The sequence below is a fragment of the Dunckerocampus dactyliophorus genome, chromosome 8 (assembly GCF_027744805.1).
Source record: "Dunckerocampus dactyliophorus isolate RoL2022-P2 chromosome 8, RoL_Ddac_1.1, whole genome shotgun sequence".
In the NCBI taxonomy this organism is placed as follows: Eukaryota; Metazoa; Chordata; class Actinopteri; order Syngnathiformes; family Syngnathidae; genus Dunckerocampus; species Dunckerocampus dactyliophorus.
In genome coordinates, this window is record NC_072826.1 from 30399823 (window position 1) to 30418142 (window position 18320).

The following is an 18320-nucleotide window of genomic DNA, read 5'->3' on the forward strand; positions in this document are numbered from 1 at the left end:
TCGGATCCGCCCACCCCGAGTATGCCAACGGATATTCGTCACAAGCCGGATTTACAAGAGCGAGTCGGCTGCTGTAAAGTAACCCGGGCCGGCTGTGGAGGGAAAGTGTCACGGCGAATGGACCATGGAGTGTGTAAGGCCACCAGTTCACCTTTGTTATTTCCAGCTCTATTTACTGCAACCTTCTCGCGGTTGCGTAGCGCGCCAGTCAGATACAGGCTAACAGTAGCAACGATGCTAGCAATACCGATTGGAATGCTGCGCAGTGGCTAAGTTAGCTGCGGTTATTCCAACGCCGTTTGTCGTTTATTGCTGATAGAAACTAACATCTCAGTCAGTAACTCAATGCCTTTTCTGTTCTGTCTGACGAAAACAAGCTTAGAAACTAACAGAGATAATGTCAACAGGGGTTTGACGCGCTAACGCTGTCGTTATGAGCAAGGAGTTTCGGAAAGAAACGATTTGCCACTTACGGGGAATTTTAAGGTGGAACGGCCGTAATGAGCAGTGCGAGTGTTTGTCCTGATGGTCCGTTACTGTATTTGTGACACTTCTTAATGCGGAAACATTTTAGGTAAGACATTACCTTTACCTGACACTCACTGTTGTATTTTGAAACTTTTACTTGATTTGTGAAAATGCAATAAAGGCACATTTAGACGTTTTTTTTTTAGCACCTAGTCCATATTAGACCTGGTGTACTTTGAAAACAGCTAGGTTTAGACTTCTCAAATCTGGGCTGGATTAATCGACATACACCAAAGTTTTATAAAAACAGATTGTGATTTGTGGAACCTTTTATTCAATTTGTCAAAATGCATGAAAAGGGACACGACCTCAATATGACCCCTCAGTAACTAACTTGGTCAGTACCCTGTTTTGTCCAGCAGAGGCCACTATTGTGCATAGATGTATGAGAAGACATTGAGCGTCTAAATGTGCATTTGTTGTCGGACCGTTTCCAGTGAGGCTTGGCCTCCGCCAAGGCTGCCATTTGTCACCGATTCTGCTCATAATTTTCATGGACAGAATTTCTAGGCCCGGCCAGGGCGTTAGGGGGTTCCGGTTTGGTCGCTGCAGGATTGGGTCTCTGCTTTATGCAGATGATGTGGTCCTGCCGGCTTCATCGAGCCTCAACTCTCACTGGATCGGGTGGCTGGGCTCTCCCTTAGAGATAAGGTGAGAAGCACTGTCATCCGGGAGAAACTCGGAGTGGAAGCGTTGCTCCTCCGCATTGAGAGGAGCCAGATGAGGTGGCTCGGGCATCTGGTCAGGATGCCTTCCAGACTCCTCCCTGGGGAGGTGTTCAGGGCACTTCTGACCGGTAGAAAACATCGGGGAAGACCCAGGCCACATTGGAGAGACTATGTTTCTCAACCGGCTTGGGAACGCCTCGGGATCGGTCGGGAGGAGCTGGACGAAGTGGCTGGGGAGAGGGAAGTCTGGGCTTCCCTGCTTCGGCTGCTGCCGCCGCGACTCGACCTCGGAAAAGCTCGGAAGAAGATGGATGGATGTTTGTCAAACATATTATGAATTAGGCTTTTTTTTGCCACCACAAATTTCTTTTTTTCAGATTCCTGCAACTCTTGAGGATCTTGAGAGCAAAAAGGATCCACTTGTAGAGGGTAAGAGACTACATGGTCAACATTTCAAACACTTGTCCGCTCTCACCTGTCCTGTCTCATTTCCGTCAGACCCAGAGCACAATGTGTACACCAGGTTCATGAAGTCCCATCGGTGTTACGACCTCGTCCCTACCAGCTCCAAACTGGTGGTGTTTGACACGTCACTCCAGGTGAGACGCCAGCTTCGATTGGGAAAAGTGGTGTAGCGCAGCAGCGGGGGTGTAACTTTCCATTCCTGCAGGTCAAGAAGGCTTTTTTTGCACTTGTGTCCAATGGGGTGAGGGCAGCTCCGCTGTGGGACAGTAACAAGCAGTGCTTTGTTGGTAAGACGCGTTATGACGCCGTGTGAAAGTAAACGTAAAGACTGATGGGACGCTCTCTGCAGGCATGCTAACCATCACAGACTTCATCAACATCCTTCATCGTTACTATAAATCTCGCCTGGTAAGACATCACACACCAGATTATTCTGCTCTTGTGGTTGATTTTTAAATTTATCAATATATTTTTCATCCTTTTTAGGTTCAGATTTATGAGCTGGAAGAACACAAAATAGAAACATGGAGAGGTGAGCGTATATAAGGTGCCTTACAAAAGGGAGTACAGTTGCTATGTCGCCATTTCCCAGACGTGAATAAACGATGGCTGTTTGGTGGTAGACTACGGTGCATTATTAGTCACAACATATGGAAATACAAGTCATGTGTCGTATTCGGGCCACTAGGTGGCAGTAATGACACAAAACATAGAGACATTAGCTTACATTACATTACCTTACCACTGCATGTCATGGCATGTCCAAATTGATGAGTGAAAACAGGTTCTCCTCCCATCCCGTGTAGAAGTGGTCAAGTTTAGAAGAAGTAAATTGGAGGCTAACTAGTCAGCTTGCTAGCTGCAGCATTAGAGTTGCAATGTGGTGTACACAATGGATAATGGGAGTGTAAAGGTGACTATAGGGGTGTTATTTCATGTCTAGAGGGCTCTAGCAATGTTAAAGTGTATTTAGAAAGCCATGAACAGGTTTTGTGCACACTAACTAGGAAAACATTCCATTTATTAACATGGAATCCTATATCGCGGAATGTCATTTAACAGTGGAACCAATGAACCGCCCTAAACGAGGGACGACTGTATTGTCGTCCTTTGTTTCGAGCTTTTAATTGGTTCCAGACCCGAACATGATATTTGAATTTCCGCCAAGTAGAATTCTGTCTTTGTAAATTGAATATGTTTGTAGTTACAGAAAACCTGCTTACCACCTTCTAAATACACTTTTTAACATGATTAGAGCCCTCTAGACATGAAATAACACCCCTATAGTCACCTTTACACTCCTATTACCCAATACAGTAGACATCATAAGAGAATATAAGCCTAGTGGTTGTGTGTGTTGCTGTAAATGTGTTCTGGCGGCTTGGACACGAAGTGATGTTGGGGGTTCAGAGTTGAGATTTAGCGAGGTGTGGGTTACGGCCTGTTTTTATTATGGGATTTTTAGTATTTTTTTGTGCCTGTTGTGGGGAAAGCTGCAACAAAAGCCTGTTGTTCTGGTGCTTGTGTGTCTATCTCAGCCAACATGACAGTAACATTGCTGACACCTAGTGACCAGTGTACAATATGACATATCATCACAACCTCTTTCAATGGCGTATTTTACTTCCTTTAAACATGCTTGTGTTTTAAAATGCTTCATTTAGGAAAATGTACGGACAATTTGCTTACAAGTGCCTATCTTTTGATGAATAATAAGCTGTGGTAAACCATGAAGAAGAATTATTTATTAACATATTTTTGAAAAAGTGGGTGACGCCGCGGAATTCGAAGCGCGAAGTGGCGAGGGACGACTGTACTCGCACCGATACTGTATTTCCCAAAATTGTGGCTTATGACGTGGCGGGCTCATGGTCATGTTGTTCTGTTTCAACAGAGGTGTACCTCCAAGACTCCTTCAAGCCCTTGGTTAGCATATCGCCCAATGCCAGGTTGGTGAGATTCAAAGGTGATTTAAAGGTTTTGCCTGTAGACCAGGGGTCCCCAACCACTGGGTCGCGGACCAGGAAACTTTCAGGCGCAATGATTAAAAAAAAAAAATAATAATAATTAATAACTACAGTATATCAAATATTATGTAAATGCATATAAAGGCAACATTTGATGAGCTTATTGAGTGCTAATGTGTACAGTGTTTGCTCCCTTCCTGATTGATTATATTTTTGCATGTTTGTCACACTTAATTCTTTCAGATCATCAAACAAATGTAAATATTAGTCTGTGACAACACAACTCAACACTTTAGCATGTTTTGGATCATTGTCCTGCTGCAGAACCCAAGTTGCTTTCAGCTTGAGGTCACCAACATTCTCCTTCAGCACAATTCATGCTTCCATTGATCACAGCAAGTCTTCCAGGTCCTGAAGCAGACCATCACACTACCACCACCATGTTTTACTGTTGTTTTTATGAAATGCCAGATGTAATGGGACACAAGTTCAACTTTTGAGTATTTTCCCCAAAGGTCTTGGGGATCATCAAGATGTTTTCTGGCAAAATGGAGATGAGCCTAATGTCCTTTTTGTTCAGCAGTGGTTTTGGTCTTGGAACTCGTTTCGACCAAGTGTCTTTCTTATGGTGGAGTCACGAACACTGACCTTAACTGAGGCAAGTGAGGCCTGCAGTTCTTTAGATGTTGATGTGGGGTCTTTAGTGACCTCTCGGAAGGGGGCAAACACTTTTTCCACACCACTGTATATTTGTTGGTACACAACCTCTCTGAAAAACAAAGTCCAGGCTGACACTGGTGGATGGTGGCTCTGTATTCATTTATTGTTTTTAATGTGATGTTCCTGTATTAGTGTTACACAATACATAATAAATAAGATCAGTGAGATGGCTGTGATGTTCGGAGGAGATTTGTGGGAACATGAGCAGGTCCGTGGGTCCAAAAAGTTTGGTTTATTATTCCCAGCTAGTTTTCACATCTCAAATCTGACCCTGTTTCCTGTTTACTTTGTGTGTGTGTTTGTGCTAGCTTGTATGACGCAGTATCCTCGCTGCTCAAGAACAAGATCCACAGACTCCCCGTCATCGACCCCATGACTGGAAACACTCTCTACATCCTCACGCACAAGAGGATTCTCAAGTTCTTGAAGCTCTTTGTAAGTCCCCTTGCATCCTAAACGTTTGGTCCTTGGTCCGTTGCACTTTCAGCAGCGGTTAGTGAAACCCCCCCGGCCGTGACTGATTCACCAGGTGCGGCTTTTACGTGTGAATGACACGGTGTGGTTGTTTTCAGATATCTGAGATGCCCAAGCCGTCGTTCCTGGGTGAAACCTTGGAGGAGCTGAACATCGGAACATACCACAACATAGCGGTGGTGCGCACAGACACGCCTCTGTACACGGCGCTGGGTATTTTTGTAGAGCAGCGTGTGTCTGCGCTCCCCGTGGTGGATGACAAAGGTTAGTGAGCTGCTTGGAAAACACCCGTGACTTTGCATGAACGTCAAAGGGGGGTGGGGGCAGGGTTTAGCCACTTAGTGAGAGAACAAGAACAAGCAGGCCTGCCCAACACGTACGCATTTTCACTCTTCGATACGCTGCACTGCTCTCCGTGTACGCATTTTGTTGCATTCTGACGGTTTCAGTTTGGACTCGAGAGTCTGAAACTTGGATGACGCTCCTGTGTCCAGGTGACGTCTGCTCCCTCCTCTCCCCCGTAAAACTCTGTCAAAGCGTCACACGTGCACGCATTCCTTGCCACTTGGCACGTGGAATTTCACGGCTTCACTCTTATCACCGTTTTTCAAAAAGATATGAATACAGTCCATTGTTAGTCCAAATATTTATTTCTACATTTAAGCAAATGGTACGTACTGTATTCTTTGCATAAATTAAGCATTTTCAGGCATAAAAATGAAGTAAAATACTAAGATAAGGCATTCAGAGACATTGTGATGATGTGTAGTATTCTACACTGGTCACTAGGTGTCAGTCATCTTACATTCTGACCGCAGGAAGTAAAAACAACAAGAATGCTTATTTGTGAGTCTGTATTGTTTTATTTATGCCTTATTTTCTCTTATGTCTACTATATTGAGTAATCGGCGCGTGAAAGTGACTATAGGGGTGTTATTTCATGTTTAGAGGACTCTTAATAATGTAAAACAGTGTAGAAAGTGGTAAACAGGTTTTCTATGTCTCATTTTCTCTTAATATGTCTACTATATTGGGTAATGGGAGTATAGAGGTGACTATAGGGGTGTTATTTCATGTTTAGAGGGCTCTAATAATGTTAAACATTTTTAGAAGGTCCTAAACAGGTTTTCTATACTGTAACTATGAAAATAATCTGTTCTAAACTACTGAAAATAAAAGCTAATGCGCCCCATTCAATGCATTCTTAGCTGCTTCTTTTGATCTGTTTTTATATCTTTAGAACCCTCAGAAATGAGAAAGACGTGTCTTCATGTCTCACAAGGATTGGGGATGGAGGGCAACATTCCCCCCCCAAAAAAGTGCACTTTTCCTGTCCATGATGTGCCGCCCGTGTGTGTGTGTGTGTGTGTGTGTGTGTGTGTGTGTGTGTGTGTGTGTGTGTGTGTGTGTGTGTGTGTAGCCCTGGCTTTGCCTTTTCGGTTCTTATTTACTGTTGTACTCTCTTTCTTGCGCAGGCAGAGTGGTGGACATTTACTCCAAGTTCGACGTCATCGTAAGTCACCAAGCATGCTTGTTTGAAGACATGAAAAGATGTGAGGAAACGCTTGCCCTCACGTTACGCTTCATTGTAAAAGTGCAGCTCTTCCACTGCGCCTGAATATGAATATAGCACGCATACTTGATGTAGTGTCAGTCTGGCTATGCTCATTCCCATACCGGTGCCAATTTGCTACTTGTGAAACGGTACCGGTGCTTAAATGGCGCCAAAACCTCTACTTAAATTTAAACAAAAAAAGGAAAACGTACAAATTTATCCAAAAACAATTGCCTTTTTATTTTTTTGGCATACTAGTTGAACAGAATAGTTATTTAAAGGGTCACTGACATGATTTGTAAACTTTGCTTAAATGTGTTATGTATTGTTTGTAATTATGTTCTACATTGTTCCTTTTTTTTGTTTGTTTTTGTTTTAAAGCAAACCATAAATTCGCAAAAATGACATTTATAGTTCAGGGCGGCAGCCATGACGGACTTGTTTGGTTTGCAGCAAAGCGTCACTTTCGGAAGTGACATCAGTTGAGTAACACTTCCCCATGTAAACAAACGTGGCAGTGTACGAGACAGAGGATGTTTACAGTGATTATAGCAAAGATTTTAGTGATGTGTCAATAGTTTTTGAGGAGGAAGAAACATTTGGAGACAAAACTGAGAATAGCCTAGCTTCAAGCCAAATGCTTCTTGTAAAGGTGTTCCTTCATAGCAGTCATCAGTGAAATGATCACTGCAAAGAACAGAACTCGAGGCAGGCGTCCATCTGTCTCTCGTTGTCTGCACTTTCTCGGTCCGTTGTTGTCTTAAACCTTATTTTGGGAAAGAAAACAAACTTCCAGTATCACTGGGACGCTGTGAACATCAGCAGCACATTTTGGCATGACTGCTATTTTGATGAAAAATATACTGAACCAAGTCCACCATCGACCTCTAGAAGCGTTTGTTTACTCTGCTTTAGCTGAGAGGTGTCTCCCCAATGACGTCACTTCCGGAAATGGCGCTTCGCTGCGACAGTTTGTCCTGGCATAATTACAAACAATACATAACATATTTAAGCAAAGTTGATGAATCATGTCAGGGACCCTTTAAAGACTTGAATAATATCATTTAAATGATAAGTAAGGGATAAGTTCACCAATGTGGCATGAAATCAACAAGTGATGAAATAAATGTGCTTGTTGCATCAGAACCTGGCGGCGGAGAAGACGTACAACAACCTGGACGTGACCGTGACCAAAGCTTTGCAGCACCGCTCTCAGTACTTTGAAGGCGTGCTCACCTGCCATCGACACGAGACCCTGGAGGCCATCATCAACAGGCTGGTGGAAGCCGAGGTGAGGCCATCAACATTTGGTGCCCCTTGAGAGGTCCTTCAAATAAAGCAAAACTGCTGGACATGTTTTCATTTTAAAGCAGGGCTGTCCAGCGAGGGCCACATAGAGAAAGTGGAAAAAGTGCAACTTTGCCACCTTGTTGTTTAGTAAAGTATGCTAAGAAGTTACATACCGTATACAAGAAAAACATGCATCTTAGCTTCGTCATGTACACTGGTGTGAAACAGAGTTTCCTTCCTGATTTCTTATTCTTTTTGCATGTTTGTCACACTTCAGTGTTTCAGATCATCAAACAAATGTAAATATTAGTCAGTGACAACACAACTCAACACAAAATGCTCTTTTATTATTAAGGGAGAAAAAATCCAAAGCTACATGGCCCTGTGTGAAAAAGTAATTGTTAAAACATAACTTAATGGAGATTAATTGAGATCTATGAGTGTTGAAAAGGTTCTAAAGCTTTGGGACTCCAGCCAACCACAGTGAGAGCCATTATCCACGAATGGCCAAAACATGGAACAGCGGTGAACCTTCCCAGGAGTGGCCGGCCAACCAAAATGACCCCAAGAGCGCAGCCACAAATCATCCAGGAGGTCACAAAAGACCCCACAACAACATCCAAAGAACTGCAGGCCTCACTTGCCTCAGTTAAGGTCAGCGTTCATGACTTAAGAAAGACACTGGGCAAAAACAAGTTCCAAGACCAAAACCACTGCTGAACAAAAACAACATTAAGGCTCGTCTCAATTTTGCCAGAAAACATCTTGATGATCCCCAAGACCTTTGGGAAAATACTCAAAAGTTGAACTTGTGTCCCATTACATCTGGCATTTCAGAAAAAGAACATCATACCAGTAAAATATGGTGGTGGTAGTGTGATGGTCTGCTTCAGGACCTGGAAGACTTGCTGTGATGAATGGAAGCATGAATTGTGCTGAAGGAGAATGTTGGTGACCTCAAGCTGAAAGCAACTTGGGTTCTGCAGCAGGACAATGATCCAAAACACACCAGCAAGTCCACCTCTGAATGGCTGAAGACACTGGAGTGGTCTAGTCCAAGTCCTGACCTGAATCCTATTGAGATGCTGTGGCATGACCTTGACAAGGAAAAGCCTCCAATGTGGCTGAATGACAACAATTCTGCTAAATTCCTCCCCAGCGCTGGAAGAGACTCATTGCAAGTTATCACAAACGCTTGATTGCAGTTGCTGCTGCTAAGGGGGGCCAACCACTTATTAGCTTTAGGGGGCCATCACTTTTTCACACAGGGACATGTAGCTTTGGATGTTTTTCTCCCTTAATAATAAAAAGTTTCATTTAAAAAGTACATAAAGTGTTGAGTTGTGCTGTCATTGACTAATATTTACATTTGTTGGATGATCTGAAACATTGAAGTGGGACAAAGTAAGAAATCAGGAAGAGGACAAACACAGTTTCCCACCACTGCATAGGACAAAGCCTATTATTAATATCAACTTCACACTTTGCTCTTTTTTACTCATTTGTATTGTTTTTTTTCCAAATATTTCAACTTTCTTCTGAAATAATGTTTGTAAAAAGATTTGTGTAATAGAACTTTTACCCATAATATTTATATTACACAAAAAAGTGTTTTAATATTTCAACTCTATGCGACGTGGGGGTGTACCAGCACGGTGGTATGGCGTCCAGTGTGAGAGCTGTCATGAAAATAAGAGTGTCTGTCTGTGGGTATCAGGTGCACAGGCTGGTGGTGGTGGACGAGCAGGATGTGGTGAAAGGCATCGTCTCCCTCTCGGACATCCTCCAGGCACTCGTGCTCACTGATGGGGACGAGGGTAAGCAGCAGAAGTGCACCCGCAGTCATTTATCTTCAAGTCATAGTTGGATGCTTTTCCTGCCCTCAGGCACTGCTTGATGCCAACGCTGTCCCACACCAGGAAAAGGTGTCAAGGTGAGGGCCGGAGCAAAAGGCAGCAAGACGTAGGCACACAAGGGGAGGGGAAACCTCGACAGCAAAGCCAATGATTGTCATTCCGCCTTTCCCACTGCGAAACTCTTTTAATACAACATTGCATCATTCCTGCAAACGGAGCCAAACTTCACATCACCAGGGAGCCACAAAGATGCAATAAGAGCACGAGGAGGAGGAGCTGAGGTAGTCCTTCCAGTAGAAACCAGATTTCCTGTCCCATCAACTATCACATAGACATTTAACGTCCACGTGTTATTTCTTACTGTTCACATCAGCCTTGTTGTCCTGACAACACCTACAATCTCATATCAGCATCGTCGCATTTATTTGTCACAAACACATTTGGACGTAGAAAATACTGTCAATCCAGCTGATCCCTCCCAGACACCCACAAAGACATTTTATGAACGGACAACTGAACATTTAACACCACTTTTTACTTAGATTTCTTATTTTCTCTTATTATGTCCACTATATTGGGTAATAGGAGTGTCAAGGTGACTATAGGGGTGTTATTTCATATTTAGAGGGCTCTAATCATGTTAAAAAACTGTATTTAAAAGGTAGTAAACAGGTTTTCAATGACTTATTTTCTCGTATGTCTACTATATTGGAGTGTAGACGTGACTATAGGGGTGTTATTTCATGTCTAGAGGGCTCTAATGTCAACAAGCATATTTAGAAGGTGGTAAGCAGGTTTTCTATGCGCTACACTTGTCACAGTCGGGTGTGGAACCAAATAACGGCGATAAAGGAGGGATTGTATTCCGACCCCTCTCGAGTCTCTCGTTCAACAAAGTGACTCGATCTAGTGACCTTTTCTGGTCCGATTGGTCTGACTAACTTGAAAGCACTTATCGCTCCCCCAACCCCCCCCCCCCCCCCCCCCCGAAATTTTCTAAAAATTACACCTCATTTTCTGCAATCTGGTGATACCTGAGGCCAATTTTATATCCTTAATTTCAAGAGTTTGTTGTTATTTTTATCCTTGGAATATATCGTTTAAGCCAAAACATTCATGTACGCCCCCACCCCCCTCTAAATCCGCGCCTGAATTCCTACACCTCACTTATACACACCGGCCGTTTGGCTTTCTTAACGTTGAAAAGGGATTTTGATGCTGCTGCTTCCCAGCCATGTGAAATGCTGACACTGGGTGAAACTCTTAGCATGTAGTCGTTTGTTTAATACGCCCCTCGTCCAAATGTTAACGTCAGCTGGAAAGCATGAAGAATGTACATTTTGCACTTCGAGGAAAAGGCTTCTTGAGACGTCATCTGTACTTCTGTGTAGAAGGTGTCGGACGTTTCGCTCCTCATCCGAAGAGCTTCGTCAGCAAACTAATAAGTGCTGGTAGCTTAGGCCTTAAATACAGTAAGAGTGGGCGGAATTGGTGTGCCAACACCCTCCTCCTATTGGTTCGTTACACTAAGCCTGGGCGGAGCAGTGGTATAATCCTATCCTGTTATTCACACCTACGATAAAAGGGAAGTGTCGCTCCCTGAATTGGGTATGAACGACTCTGATACTGGCTTGTTAGCATCTATTGTTCTGGCTCGGCCCTGCCTTCACCTCATTTGCAAGACTAAGAGCTGTGGGTTTTGGTCTCAGTAACCTGCTGAACACAGGGTCCAAATTAAACCTCAAACCACCATTCCGATTCAATGATGGGTTCTGTTGTTTGACAAAAATAGCTTCCTTTACTCCTCTTTCAAACCATCTGTTTTCTTTGGCCAAAATCTTTACCTCGCTGTCCTGAAAAGAGTGATTGGTAGCTTTCAGGTGTAGATGTACTGCTGATTGAGGACCACTAGAATTGTCCCTGCGATGTTGATAAAGCCTTTTTTGGAGCATTTGCTTAGTTTCCCCAATGTAGTGCTCTTTGCATTCCTCATCTTTACAGTGGATGGAATAGACCACATTGCTCTGTTTCTGGTTTGGAGCCTTGTCTTTAGGATGCACTAATTTTTGTCTCAGGGTATTTACTGGTTTGAAATAGGTAGGAATTTTGTGTTGCCATAAGATCCTCTGGAGTTTTTCGGAGACCCCCGCTACATAAGGGACTACCACTCCTCTCCTTTTTGCTTCTGTGGGCTTTTGGGTTTCTTTCCCTACTCTCTTCTTTTGACATTTGTTAAAAGCCCACCGTGGGTACCCACAGGTTGAGAGCGCTCTCTGGACATGTTGTGTCTCCTTTTTCTTTCCCTCAGCACTAGTTGGTATTTGTTCCGCTCTATGTTGGAGGGTCCTAATAACCCCTAGTTTATGTTGTAGTGGATGGTTTGATTCAAAAAGCAGGTATTGGTCAGTGGGTATTGGTCAGTGTGTGTGGCCTTTCTAAAGACCTCTGTAAGTAGCTGTCTGTCCTTTCCTATAATTACCTTGCAGTCTAAGAAGGCTAGTTGGTTTTCTTTAGTGTCCTCGCGAGTAAATTTGATATTGGTGTCCACCGCATTGATGTGATCTGTGAAAGACTGAATTTCTTGTTTTTTGATTATGACAAAAGTGTCATCCACGTATCTAAACCAGTGCCTTGGTTTTGTCCCTGAGAAGGATGTGAGAGCCTGTTTCTCCATCTCTTCCATGTACAGATTCGCCACTATGGGTGAGACTGGTGAGCCCATAGCACAACCATGAATTTGTCTGTAGAATTTCCCTCTAAACTGAAAATATGTGGTGTTAAGGCAAATTTCCAGTAATTGGCAGATGTGGTCAGCACTAAGTTTTGTTCTCCGATGCAGAGTTGAGTCCTCGAGCAGTCTCTTCCTCACCACTGAGACTGCTGCTGAGGTGGGGACAGATGTGAAAAGTGAAGTCACATCATAAGACACCAAAGTTTCCTCTGGCTCCAATCTGAGGTCTTTGATGCTCGCCACAAACCCTTTTGTGTTCTCTATATGATGATCAGTGTTGCCTACCAATGGGGATAAGACTGTTTTTACATATTTCGCTACATTGTACGTGGTAGAGTCAATGCTACAGACAATGGGTCTGAGGGGAAACCCTTCCTTGTGGATTTTTGGAAGGCCATAGATACATGGTGTAGCCTCCCCAGGGTATAACCTATGATACATCTGTCTGTCAATTAGTTCTTCCTTCTCTAACTTTTGGAGACAGTGTATGATTTCTTTCTTATACCTACTGGATGGGTCCCTTTTAAGTTGCTCATATGTGTTGGCATCACTAATTAGACTTGTTATTTTTTCTTCATAGTCCAATGTGTTGAGAACCACTGTGCATCTGCCCTTATCAGCTGGTAAGATGGTGATGCTCTCATCTTTCTGCAGAGCCGCTAATGCTTTCCTCTCACCTAACGTGATATTGGACGGTGGTGGTTTGGCACTACTGAGAAGGGCCGATATTCTCAGACGAAGGTCCCCTGCCTCTGTTCTAGAAAGGTTATTGTTCCTGATGGCCGATTCAGCTGCTGTGATATAGTCTACTGTGGGTATCGTTTTAGGAGTCACTGAGAAGTTGAGACCCTTGGTTAATACTGCCTTCTCTGTCTCCGAGAGGCTTCTGTCTGACAGATTTTTGATCCAATTTTCTTTAGTATTGGTCTGATTCCCCCCATCCTTAGTGTTTACGACAAGCTGTGGTCGATTTTCCAATAGAAGATTCTGGAATTTTCCCTTATGCCTTTCTTTGGTTTTGCTATGGTGCTTCATATAACCTGATTTGGTAAATTCACAAACCTCCTGATAGGTTTCGTGCGTAAGCTTGGTTTGCAATCTCTGATAGAAGGTTTCTACTTCAGACTGTTTATTTTTTATCTCTATGTTAAGTCTCCTAATTCTCAAATTCTGTATTTTTCTGATGTAGTTTTGTTGCATTTTCCTTGCCAAGTGTCCTTGCTCAAGGGACGCTTGCCTCATGCATTTGGGGATTAACCTACTCTGCCTGCATCTAAGATTAAATCTGAGGTGGTTCCTTAAATCTGCTAATTTAAGAGTGGCCTTTTCTAAGCTACGTACCAGCAGAAGGATGTCTCTCCCAAAGTTGGTCGCAATGCGTCTGTGTAGGCTCTCAGTCGTACAGGAGTTGTCCATCGAGGAAAAGGCTTCTTGAGACGTCATCTGTACTTCTGTGTAGAAGGTGTCGGACGTTTCGCTCCTCATCCGAAGAGCTTCGTCAGCAAACTAATAAGTGCTGGTAGCTTAGGCCTTAAATACAGTAAGAGTGGGCGGAATTGGTGTGCCAACACCCTCCTCCTATTGGTTCGTTACACTAAGCCTGGGCGGAGCAGTGGTATAATCCTATCCTGTTATTCACACCTACGATAAAAGGGAAGTGTCGCTCCCTGAATTGGGTATGAACGACTCTGATACTGGCTTGTTAGCATCTATTGTTCTGGCTCGGCCCTGCCTTCACCTCATTTGCAAGACTAAGAGCTGTGGGTTTTGGTCTCAGTAACCTGCTGAACACAGGGTCCAAATTAAACCTCAAACCACCATTCCGATTCAATGATGGGTTCTGTTGTTTGACAAAAATAGCTTCCTTTACTCCTCTTTCAAACCATCTGTTTTCTTTGGCCAAAATCTTTACCTCGCTGTCCTGAAAAGAGTGATTGGTAGCTTTCAGGTGTAGATGTACTGCTGATTGAGGACCACTAGCATTGTCCCTGCGATGTTGATAAAGCCTTTTTTGGAGCATTTGCTTAGTTTCCCCAATGTAGTGCTCTTTGCATTCCTCATCTTTACAGTGGATGGAATAGACCACATTGCTCTGTTTCTGGTTTGGAGCCTTGTCTTTAGGATGCACTAATTTTTGTCTCAGGGTATTTACTGGTTTGAAATAGGTAGGAATTTTGTGTTGCCATAAGATCCTCTGGAGTTTTTCGGAGACCCCCGCTACATAAGGGACTACCACTCCTCTCCTTTTTGCTTCTGTGGGCTTTTGGGTTTCTTTCCCTACTCTCTTCTTTTGACATTTGTTAAAAGCCCACCGTGGGTACCCACAGGTTGAGAGCGCTCTCTGGACATGTTGTGTCTCCTTTTTCTTTCCCTCAGCACTAGTTGGTATTTGTTCCGCTCTATGTTGGAGGGTCCTAATAACCCCTAGTTTATGTTGTAGTGGATGGTTTGATTCAAAAAGCAGGTATTGGTCAGTGTGTGTGGCCTTTCTAAAGACCTCTGTAAGTAGCTGTCTGTCCTTTCCTATAATTACCTTGCAGTCTAAGAAGGCTAGTTGGTTTTCTTTAGTGTCCTCGCGAGTAAATTTGATATTGGTGTCCACCGCATTGATGTGATCTGTGAAAGACTGAATTTCTTGTTTTTTGATTATGACAAAAGTGTCATCCACGTATCTAAACCAGTGCCTTGGTTTTGTCCCTGAGAAGGATGTGAGAGCCTGTTTCTCCATCTCTTCCATGTACAGATTCGCCACTATGGGTGAGACTGGTGAGCCCATAGCACAACCATGAATTTGTCTGTAGAATTTCCCTCTAAACTGAAAATATGTGGTGTTAAGGCAAATTTCCAGTAATTGGCAGATGTGGTCAGCACTAAGTTTTGTTCTCCGATGCAGAGTTGAGTCCTCGAGCAGTCTCTTCCTCACCACTGAGACTGCTGCTGAGGTGGGGACAGATGTGAAAAGTGAAGTCACATCATAAGACACCAAAGTTTCCTCTGGCTCCAATCTGAGGTCTTTGATGCTCGCCACAAACCCTTTTGTGTTCTCTATATGATGATCAGTGTTGCCTACCAATGGGGATAAGACTGTTTTTACATATTTCGCTACATTGTACGTGGTAGAGTCAATGCTACAGACAATGGGTCTGAGGGGAAACCCTTCCTTGTGGATTTTTGGAAGGCCATAGATACATGGTGTAGCCTCCCCAGGGTATAACCTATGATACATCTGTCTGTCAATTAGTTCTTCCTTCTCTAACTTTTGGAGACAGTGTATGATTTCTTTCTTATACCTACTGGATGGGTCCCTTTTAAGTTGCTCATATGTGTTGGCATCACTAATTAGACTTGTTATTTTTTCTTCATAGTCCAATGTGTTGAGAACCACTGTGCATCTGCCCTTATCAGCTGGTAAGATGGTGATGCTCTCATCTTTCTGCAGAGCCGCTAATGCTTTCCTCTCACCTAACGTGATATTGGACGGTGGTGGTTTGGCACTACTGAGAAGGGCCGATATTCTCAGACGAAGGTCCCCTGCCTCTGTTCTAGAAAGGTTATTGTTCCTGATGGCCGATTCAGCTGCTGTGATATAGTCTACTGTGGGTATCGTTTTAGGAGTCACTGAGAAGTTGAGACCCTTGGTTAATACTGCCTTCTCTGTCTCCGAGAGGCTTCTGTCTGACAGATTTTTGATCCAATTTTCTTTAGTATTGGTCTGATTCCCCCCATCCTTAGTGTTTACGACAAGCTGTGGTCGATTTTCCAATAGAAGATTCTGGAATTTTCCCTTATGCCTTTCTTTGGTTTTGCTATGGTGCTTCATATAACCTGATTTGGTAAATTCACAAACCTCCTGATAGGTTTCGTGCGTAAGCTTGGTTTGCAATCTCTGATAGAAGGTTTCTACTTCAGACTGTTTATTTTTTATCTCTATGTTAAGTCTCCTAATTCTCAAATTCTGTATTTTTCTGATGTAGTTTTGTTGCATTTTCCTTGCCAAGTGTCCTTGCTCAAGGGACGCTTGCCTCATGCATTTGGGGATTAACCTACTCTGCCTGCATCTAAGATTAAATCTGAGGTGGTTCCTTAAATCTGCTAATTTAAGAGTGGCCTTTTCTAAGCTACGTACCAGCAGAAGGATGTCTCTCCCAAAGTTGGTCGCAATGCGTCTGTGTAGGCTCTCAGTCGTACAGGAGTTGTCCATCGAGGAAAAGGCTTCTTGAGACGTCATCTGTACTTCTGTGTAGAAGGTGTCGGACGTTTCGCTCCTCATCCGAAGAGCTTCGTCAGCAAACTAATAAGTGCTGGTAGCTTAGGCCTTAAATACAGTAAGAGTGGGCGGAATTGGTGTGCCAACACCCTCCTCCTATTGGTTCGTTACACTAAGCCTGGGCGGAGCAGTGGTATAATCCTATCCTGTTATTCACACCTACGATAAAAGGGAAGTGTCGCTCCCTGAATTGGGTATGAACGACTCTGATACTGGCTTGTTAGCATCTATTGTTCTGGCTCGGCCCTGCCTTCACCTCATTTGCAAGACTAAGAGCTGTGGGTTTTGGTCTCAGTAACCTGCTGAACACAGGGTCCAAATTAAACCTCAAACCACCATTCCGGTTCAATGATGGGTTCTGTTGTTTGACAAAAATAGCTTCCTTTACTCCTCTTTCAAACCATCTGTTTTCTTTGGCCAAAATCTTTACCTCGCTGTCCTGAAAAGAGTGATTGGTAGCTTTCAGGTGTAGATGTACTGCTGATTGAGGACCACTAGCATTGTCCCTGCGATGTTGATAAAGCCTTTTTTGGAGCATTTGCTTAGTTTCCCCAATGTAGTGCTCTTTGCATTCCTCATCTTTACAGTGGATGGAATAGACCACATTGCTCTGTTTCTGGTTTGGAGCCTTGTCTTTAGGATGCACTAATTTTTGTCTCAGGGTATTTACTGGTTTGAAATAGGTAGGAATTTTGTGTTGCCATAAGATCCTCTGGAGTTTTTCGGAGACCCCCGCTACATAAGGGACTACCACTCCTCTCCTTTTTGCTTCTGTGGGCTTTTGGGTTTCTTTCCCTACTCTCTTCTTTTGACATTTGACATCTGCCAATTACTGGAAATTTGCCTTAACACCACATATTTTCAGTTTAGAGGGAAATTCTACAGACAAATTCATGGTTGTGCTATGGGCTCACCAGTCTCACCCATAGTGGCGAATCTGTACATGGAAGAGATGGAGAAACAGGCTCTCACATCCTTCTCAGGGACAAAACCAAGGCACTGGTTTAGATACGTGGATGACACTTTTGTCATAATCAAAAAACAAGAAATTCAGTCTTTCACAGATCACATCAATGCGGTGGACACCAATATCAAATTTACTCGCGAGGACACTAAAGAAAACCAACTAGCCTTCTTAGACTGCAAGGTAATTATAGGAAAGGACAGACAGCTACTTACAGAGGTCTTTAGAAAGGCCACACACACTGACCAATACCTGCTTTTTGAATCAAACCATCCACTACAACATAAACTAGGGGTTATTAGGACCCTCCAACATAGAGCGGAACAAATACCAACTAGTGCTGAGGGAAAGAAAAAGGAGACACAACATGTCCAGAGAGCGCTCTCAACCTGTGGGTACCCACGGTGGGCTTTTAACAAATGTCAAAAGAAGAGAGTAGGGAAAGAAACCCAAAAGCCCACAGAAGCAAAAAGGAGAGGAGTGGTAGTCCCTTATGTAGCGGGGGTCTCCGAAAAACTCCAGAGGATCTTATGGCAACACAAAATTCCTACCTATTTCAAACCAGTAAATACCCTGAGACAAAAATTAGTGCATCCTAAAGACAAGGCTCCAAACCAGAAACAGAGCAATGTGGTCTATTCCATCCACTGTAAAGATGAGGAATGCAAAGAGCACTACATTGGGGAAACTAAGCAAATGCTCCAAAAAAGGCTTTATCAACATCGCAGGGACAATGCTAGTGGTCCTCAATCAGCAGTACATCTACACCTGAAAGCTACCAATCACTCTTTTCAGGACAGCGAGGTAAAGATTTTGGCCAAAGAAAACAGATGGT

General features: G+C 43.4%; 1 protein-coding gene across 2 annotated transcripts in view; it reads left to right on the forward strand.

Annotated features, from left to right (window-relative positions):
• The window catches only part of prkag1 (protein kinase, AMP-activated, gamma 1 non-catalytic subunit), a 23259-nt gene continuing 4939 nt past the window's right edge, over positions 1 to 18320 (forward strand). Inside the window, exons 1-13 of one of the 2 annotated variants that reach the window (XM_054783810.1) lie at positions 1 to 133; positions 1574 to 1625; positions 1695 to 1795; positions 1867 to 1948; positions 2011 to 2069; positions 2148 to 2193; positions 3556 to 3610; positions 4657 to 4783; positions 4921 to 5086; positions 6298 to 6335; positions 7522 to 7668; positions 9385 to 9484; positions 9531 to 10856. In XM_054783810.1, coding sequence (XP_054639785.1) covers positions 125 to 133; positions 1574 to 1625; positions 1695 to 1795; positions 1867 to 1948; positions 2011 to 2069; positions 2148 to 2193; positions 3556 to 3610; positions 4657 to 4783; positions 4921 to 5086; positions 6298 to 6335; positions 7522 to 7668; positions 9385 to 9484; positions 9531 to 9604 — 1056 coding nt within the window. In that variant the 5' untranslated portion in view covers positions 1 to 124 and the 3' untranslated portion in view covers positions 9605 to 10856. The remainder of the gene's footprint in view (positions 134 to 1573; positions 1626 to 1694; positions 1796 to 1866; positions 1949 to 2010; positions 2070 to 2147; positions 2194 to 3555; positions 3611 to 4656; positions 4784 to 4920; positions 5087 to 6297; positions 6336 to 7521; positions 7669 to 9384; positions 9485 to 9530; positions 10857 to 18320) is intronic. The other variant, XM_054783811.1, reaches the window with a different exon arrangement.